The sequence below is a fragment of the Bison bison genome, unplaced genomic scaffold, assembly GCF_000754665.1.
Source record: "Bison bison bison isolate TAMUID 2011002044 unplaced genomic scaffold, Bison_UMD1.0 scf7180017864371, whole genome shotgun sequence".
In the NCBI taxonomy this organism is placed as follows: Eukaryota; Metazoa; Chordata; class Mammalia; order Artiodactyla; family Bovidae; genus Bison; species Bison bison.
In genome coordinates this window covers 2,045,289-2,053,294 of record NW_011494943.1, presented here as the reverse complement: position 1 = coordinate 2,053,294, position 8,006 = coordinate 2,045,289, and the positions used below count along the sequence as shown (strand labels likewise).

The following is an 8,006-nucleotide window of genomic DNA, read 5'->3' as shown; positions in this document are numbered from 1 at the left end:
CAGCCTTGACGTACTCCTTTTCCTATTTGGAATCAGTCTGTTGTTCCATGTCCAGTTCTAACTATTGCTTCCTGACCTGCATACAGGTTTCTCAAGAGGCAGGTCAGGTGGTCTGGGATTCCCATCTCTTGAAGAATTTTCCACATTGGCATATGGTATCTTCAGTCTTCTTGCAGCATGCAGAATCTTACGTTGCAATTTGTGGAATCTAGTTCCTGGGCCAGGGATTGAACCTGGACCCCCTGCATTGGGAGCAGAGTCTTAACACCTCCAGGGGAGCCCCCAGTCTCTTCTTATAAAAGTATGGAGGGTAAGAATTTAGGCTCTGGAGTCAGACAGCCCAGGTTTGGATTCTAAGTTGGCACTAAATAGCTGTAAGATATTGGGCGCAGTTACTTCAGGTTTTTGAGGTTTAGTTCTCTGAACTCAGAGAATGTATATATAAAGCAGTAGCACTTTACAGGGTTAGGACTGAGTCTCTCCAAGAGCATTCGCTATCACAGTGCTGGTAAATTGCTCATCAAAATACTTGGTAAATAGTAGATGCTAAGAGAAGTTTCTATTCCCTTCTTTATTCTCTTGTTATTCCTAAAACTATGGTACTACATATACCATTCGACAAGAAGTTAATTGTGTGCTAGTGCTGAAAGCATATAAGGATTGATGTTCATAAAGCAAAATAATGTTATAGTCCTTTTTTTAAATGGTTGCCGCTTGTCTGTACCGGATAGTGCAGCAGCTTTTAGATGTTTATGTCAGACTTTAACTGTAATCATGTGTCTCAGTTGTAATGACACTTTGATGCTTCTTAAAGAGGCGGTCTTCTCGATGTTGTACGTAAGGTGAAAATTGAAAATAGGAGTATCTTTCTAGGAAAACAGATCACTTATAGAAAACATCTTACATTAAATATGACTGAGCAAATTATTTCTGTGGATTTTTTTCCCTTTAGATCTCACTATTTATGCTCATCCTCCTGGGACTAACTCATTCTGAAAATATTATAATTATATGTATAATTTTAATACCTTCGTGCACTTCAGTTTTTTTTCTTGTCCAAATGATAGAGGTAAGCAGTTTTACTTACTTTATTTTTACCTTGACCGTGTAGCTCATTAATTAAATCTTTTCTGATAGGGGAGCAGGTACATTTAATAAAATTTTAGAAATTATTCAATTGTTGGTAAATTCTGAAAAGAAGACATGAAAATTGTATGAAGCTAAAAGTTTCAAATACCCAGAACCCATTATTCACACCCGGAAGGAAGCAGGTAAATCCATTAAGAAATGCAACAGGAAACCCAACTGTGGTTTATGAATTCCAAGAGGGGATTGTAACTGATTATGTTTTTCCCACTGTTACAGAACTCTCTCTTCTCACCATGAAGTGGAAGTTTCCCATTTCAATTTTGATAAATATCTGAAATTATTTTTGTGCTTAGCTCCACCTTTCCCTGTAACAGAGGACTGCAGGGAAGATGTGATATTTTATGCTCTTTGTACCACTAAAAGTCAGTAGATTGCTTTGGGGGTGAGTGGTTGGTGAAGGAAGGGAAGCAAGATACTGTTAGGAACTTCTGGGAGGATCCAAGTACCGCTGAGAATTCTGGGGACGTGACAGCAGATCCCAACCACTTCACATTTGTGTGTTCAGTCACTTCCACTAAAAAGAAACTGTGAATCCCCACTGCACAGAACTGGGGCTTCCCAGGTCGTGCTAGAGGTAAAGGCCTTGCCTGCCAATGCAGGAGACATAAGAGATTCGGGTTTGATCCCTGGGTCAGGAAGGTCCCCTGCAGGAGGGCATGGCAATCCACTCCGGTATTCTTGCCTGGAAAATCCCAAGGACAGAGGAGCCTGGCGGGCTACAGTCCATGGGGGTCACACAGAGTCGGAGACAACTGAAGTGACTTAGCACATTTGTACTCACGCTCTGCACAGAGTCCGAATACAGAAAGTATTAGAGATTATAACCAAGGAAGGGTGTCACCTCCTGACAGATTTTAGTGTCATAGAACAAGTCTTGTCCCAATTCACAGAGCATTCCCTCATGTCCTGTGAAACAGCAAGTCATGTGATACAGGTGTATTTAGCATAAGAATGTTATATTCGTGATGCAGAGAAATTTCATACAGCCCTTGCTTTTCTTCAACAGTTGTCCTCTATGTATCACAGAAGGTCCGAGAGTCAGGACTCTGAGAAGAGTGCAACTGGTAAAATGATTCTACCAATCTTCATAGTAAGAAAATATTTCTATTGAATATATACTACATAGGATTTATAGCCACATGATGCACTTGCTCTTATTTAAAGAATGGCAAATTGAAATGCCCGCCCAAATACCTGCTCTTACTGTTTCTACGGGCTTCCCCGGGTGGCTCACTGGTAAAGAATCTGCCTGCCAATGCAGCAGACAGCCCACTCCGGTATTCTTGCCTGGGAAATCCCATGGACAGACAGAGGAGCCTGGCGGGCTACAGTCCGTGGGGGTGCAGAGAGTCGGACACGACTGAGTGACGACCACTACCATCACCACCGCTGTGTTCTATAATCAAATGGAATGGTAGTAGAACCTAAAGGTATTTTTCTGTATAGAGTGTATGCTTAGTCATTCGGTCATGTCTGACTCTTTCGGATCTTGTGGACTGTAGCTCACCAGGCTCCTCCGTCCATGGGATTTTTAAGGCAAGAACAGTATGGTATATACCAGAAATTCTAAAGTCTAGATTGCTGTTATTACTGCTATTACTATACATTGCTGATATATGTATCCAAAGACAATTCGAGGGGGTTTATAAGAAATACCAAAGGTGGTGTGTGCCTAAAAATCATTTCAGTACGGATTAAAACAGAAGATAATTTGAATAATGAAGAATAAAGAGAGCAAAGTAAGTGGAATTTTCTACTGGGAAAAGATACTGAAGCGAAACGTAAATATTATTTCCGTGCATCATAGTAAATGAGGAGTAAGGGGGAAAGAGTGGACCACAGGCTTCTTGTTTTCTCTTCTTGGCAGAAAAGGAGTTTAACGAGCGAGAACATTTTCTAAATGTTTAGAAATTCATAAACGTGTAAAATGTATGCATTGCACATAGGTGTTTGTGTCCTGAACGTGTGTTCCTCTTGTTTCACCCATGTACACGGAGACGCGTCACACGTGGCGGTTTTCTGCTGGCCGTGAATAAATACCAAAGTTGCACAATTATCTAACCTCCGCATCGTTGTGTTTTTTGCAACTTTTCCCCTTATAGTTGATTTCTAGTCTCAGAGAGTCATGGTTGAAAAGGATGCTTGTTGTGATTTCAGTTTTCTTCAGTTTCTCAGGGCCTGGTTTTTGGCCTAGCGTGTGCTCCGTTCCAGGAATGTTCCATGTGCGCTTGACAGGAATATATTCTGCTGCTTTGGGATGAAATTTATATGTATATATAAAGTCCAGTTGATCTAATACATGACTTAAGGCCAATGCTGGTTTCTTTGTTTTCTGCCCGGATGATCTGTCCATTGATATAAGTGAGACATTAAAGTCTCCTGCTCCTGGGGATTCCCAGGTGGCACGGTAGTAAAGAATCCACCTGCAGTGCAAGAGATGTAAGAGCCGTGGATTCGATCCCTGGGTCGGGAAGGTCCCCTGGAGGAGGAAATGGCAACCCCCTCACCCCAGTATTCTTGCCTGGGAAATCCCACGGACAGAGGAGCCTGGCAGGCTACGGTCCACGGGGTGGCAAAGAGTCAGACATGAGTGAGCACGCGTGCATCACTTATCACTACCGTTGCGTTACCGTCCGCTTCTCCTTGTGTGTCTGCTAACATTTACTTTATTTAGGCGCTTCTACTTTGGATGCCTATGTATTTACAGTTGCGTCTCTTCTTGTTTGATCGATCCCTAAGTCCTGAATGTCCTTCTTTGTCTCATATCACCGTCTTTGTTTAAAGTCTGTCTTGTCTGATGTGAGCGTGGCTGCGTTTGCACGTGAGCTGTCTTTGCGCTGCAGGGAATACCTTTTTCCATCCCTTTACTTCTGTATCTGTCTTTAGCTCTGAAGTGAGTCCCTTGTAGGCAGCATATATAAGGTTGGTTTGAGAAACTTCTCCATGTGAGAAGCATTTTATAAGACTTTTATCAAATTTGTAAGAAAATGATCAAATCTCCTATGGCAGAAGGCATATTCCGCCTGTGGAGCTTGAATCCCAAGATGATACTAATATTCTAATCATTTTTCATTGCCTTTAGCCGTACCTTCAGATCATCGTTTTTCTTTTTATTATACGGTGCCTGGAAATGAAGTATGGAAAAGAAACAATGAGGAAAGATCCATTTTTCAGGTTGGGAGAACATTAACATCTGAATATAATTTAAACATGTAATGTGTATAGCAGTTCTTTTAACATCATTTTATTAGTATGGATTTACTATCCAAACTCTTGGCTAGGCCCACTGGGAAATATTATTCTGAAAAAATAAAACAAAAACAAAAAAAATGAGAATTACTTTGAGTGCAGTAATACAGTTTCGACACGGGTCTTGTGATTTTGGGCAAGTTGGGTGTTTGTCTTGTGAGCTGCTCACGCAGTGGTTAAGCTTCAAGCGTTGTTTTTTCTCCCGCTTATGGGAAGAACAGGTCTCTGAGTAGAAGACGCAGGAATGAAAAATGAGCTCATTGTGAAATGTTCTGAAAAGGCGAGAGAGGCCAGTTATGGTGATCGTTTATGATGCAACGGGATGATGACCTAGATGGTAACAGACTAAAAAGACTAAGTCTGTATTTGAGAGGATTTAAAGAGCTGGTCGATGGATGGGATAAAAAGTTTTAAAGAGAATAAATAGTCAAAGAGTATTTCATGGGACTTGGCTACTTGAGGGAGTTATTACTGTCAAGGAGAATCCTGTTCGTCATTATGTAATCATTTACATTCCTGTAAAACAGAGAAAAAGAATTAAATCATTGAAGCCATATTCTCCTGGTAGTGGTTGTACAGTTAGAATTTCATTTTAATGTTTTTATTTTCTCTGTAGAATCTCTCCAAGAAGAGGGGAATATCGTCCAAACCCAGAAGAACCGGAAGAAGAGGATGAAGACGTTCAAACGGAAAGGGTGAAAACGGCGAATGCACTCACTGCGTCCAGCTTGGATGAGGTGAAAACAAGCAACTGGGCCACTGGTGAAGTACTGAAGTAGTCAGCTTGTCTTGTAGAGTGGACAAAGTGCTGGCTTTTAGTGTGAAAACTTGCGATTGCATCCTCAGTCCTTCCATTTGTAGCTCATATTCAGGTCATTACCTTTTGAAGAATTTATCCAGTCTTCGCTCTTAATTTTCTCTTCTTCCATTTTTTTGGTGGATTTTAATCTTCATTCATCAGAGCAGTTCAAGAATTCTGATATTCTTTATCAATTTTTAACAAAATCCCACACCTTGAAGAGTTTCAATTCCATTTTGCTATATATTGAAATTGTCATGTCAATAATTCTAAATAGCGTATGAAAAAGAGTAGGTGAATTCATACTGCATTAAAATTAATAAGAAGGGCAATTAATGCCAAAGGCAAGGTTAGCGTAACACAAAGGAAATAACATTTGCTTAGGAATTAGTTTCATAAGAAGTTGATAAAGAAGTCCTCAATCGTAAATGTACATTTGAGGGTTTTATTTGAAACAAGAGGCTGAATTACTATTGGCACAAAAAATCTGGTTAAATTCATAGCCTAGGAAATGAAAGTTGAAACATGAATGCGCAAAATATGAACTATTTAAGAGGAAAATCATGCTCTCCCATGTTTTCTAGAAGCCAGTAATAATGGCAAGCTGTTTACACAAGGAATATAAACAGGAAAAGAAAAGGTGCTTTTCAGCAAGAAAGACGAAAACAGCCGTTCGGAATGTTTCCTTCTGTGTTAACAAAGGTTTGGATAATGTATTGTTTATTAGGATGTTCCTTATTCTCTAGTTTTAGCACTAGGAAGGGAATGCTTTTCATTCTTTCAGTCTGTTCATATATCTCAGTTAACATGTAATTATAAAAATACTTGACTTGCTGGCAGAGAGACGTTTTTATTTCAAAATCCTGTCCCAGATCAAATGTCAAGAAAACCAACTTATCTTAGATCCAGATGTCCAAACTCTTCTCATGTAAATCCGCAGTCTTTTCATTCACATAGAAATGACAGAGGTGCTGTCTGAAAATGCTATTTTATTTCAAACATTCCTGAGCTAAGTGATTTTGGGTTAGCCGATTTTTTAAGAACAGAAAGTGACGGTGAGCCTTTTTCCAGGTGAAGTACTGGGACTGCTGGGGCACAATGGAGCTGGGAAGAGCACTTGTATTAAGATGATAACTGGAGACACAAAGCCGACCGCGGGAGTGGTACGTGGCGTGGGGGGCAGCCCAGCTCACGGCCGGGGGAATGTCCTGTTCAGTGTCAGCAGCCTCTTCTGTTGTTCTCATCAGTCAGTCAAATGGTTTATGTTTTGCTGAAGTATAGCTGATTTAGTGCTGTGCCGATATCTGCCATACAGCAGTGCAGTTCAGTCGCCTGGTCATGTCCGGCCCTTTGCGACCCCGGGGACTGCAGCACACCGGACTTCCCTCTCCAGCAGTGTGACTCAGTGATACACATATATACCCTCTTTTTTTTGACACTCTTTTCCATTATGGTTTATCACGTTGTATATAGTTCCCTGTGCTCCAGCAGGACCTCATTTAGCCATCCTGTGAATATGTTTATACATGTATATAGTTTGCTTATACCAACCCCAGACTCCCAGTTCACCCTCTCCCTCCCCACGTCCTCCTTGACAATCACAGTCTGCCCTCTATGTCTGTGAGTCTCTAGATAAGTTTATTTGTGCTGTATTTGAGATTTCACACATATGTGCTACTGTGTGATATTTGTTTTTCTCTCTGTGACTGACCTGACTTAGTGAAATAATCTGCAGTTGCATCCACGCTGCTGCACACGGCGTTCTTTCGTTCCTTTTCGAGGCTGCACATCCATCGTACGTGCGTGCCCCATCCTCTCTGTCTGCTCCTCTGTTGATGGACACGGAGGTTGTCTCCATGTCTTGGCTGTTGTGACTAGGGCTGCTCTGAACATAGGGCTGCAGGTATTTTTTTTATGATAATTTCATCTGGGTATACGCCCAGGACTGCGATTGCTGGACCACATGGCAATTGTCCTTTACGTTTTCCGAGGAGCCTCCATACTGTCTTCCGTAGTGGCTGCACCAGCTTGCATTCCCACCAGCAGTGTAAGAAGGTTCACTTTTCTCCACACTCTCTCCAGCATCAAATGATTTAAAAAAAAAAAGAATAAACAGATGAATTTATAAAACCCCTCTTGCATGCTGAAGAAGGGCTGTGGCTGAATGGTCATTTCTCCCTCCTTCAGCAATGGGAGGAGGGTCGAAGTGGCAGGCAGGTGACGCTGACCTTTGCTGTTCGATGCAGGTGGTTTTCCAGGACAGCGGAACACCTCCGACGCGACAGGCAGGCGGCGGCTTCAGGCATCTGGGGTACTGTCCACAGGAGGACGTGCTGTGGCCCGACCTCACGGTCCGAGAACACCTGGACTTGTACTCGGCCGTGAAAGGCCTGACCAAAGAGGAGGCTGCTCTCAGCGTTTCAAGGTGTGGTGCGAAGCCTCCAGCACGCGGTTTGTAGCTGGAGGAAGGGGGGACACAGAACTTACTCAGGAAATGTGAAAAGGAGATGATGAACCGTGCCTCTAACTTGCATGCAAATGATTGAAAATCTGAATGAGAACCAAGTCATGACATGTATTGTTTGGGGCGCTGTGAATGAGGCTTCGTGCACGTCTCTCCGACTGAAAGTGCTGGGGTGCCCTAGATGTTTTGGGCACGGACGTAATCAGAGTGCTTCCCGCAGGCTGGCGGACGCGCTGAAGCTACAGGACCAGATGGCGCTCCCCGCCAAGGCCTTACCCGAGGGGGCCAAGAGAAAGGTAGGACCAGGCCGCCCCCCGCCCCGCGCGCACCCTGGCCGGCGCCGAC

At 42.6% G+C, this 8,006-nt stretch overlaps 1 protein-coding gene across 1 annotated transcript in view; it reads left to right on the top strand.

The window, feature by feature from the left end:
• Positions 1-8,006, top strand: part of ABCA10 (ATP-binding cassette, sub-family A (ABC1), member 10) — a 54,673-nt gene that overhangs the window by 40,281 nt on the left and 6,386 nt on the right. The window contains exons 26-33 of the mRNA XM_010856478.1: positions 953-1,069; positions 2,156-2,239; positions 4,232-4,323; positions 5,015-5,135; positions 5,782-5,899; positions 6,269-6,360; positions 7,444-7,622; positions 7,882-8,000. Coding sequence (XP_010854780.1) covers positions 953-1,069; positions 2,156-2,239; positions 4,232-4,323; positions 5,015-5,135; positions 5,782-5,899; positions 6,269-6,360; positions 7,444-7,622; positions 7,882-8,000 — 922 coding nt within the window. The remainder of the gene's footprint in view (positions 1-952; positions 1,070-2,155; positions 2,240-4,231; positions 4,324-5,014; positions 5,136-5,781; positions 5,900-6,268; positions 6,361-7,443; positions 7,623-7,881; positions 8,001-8,006) is intronic.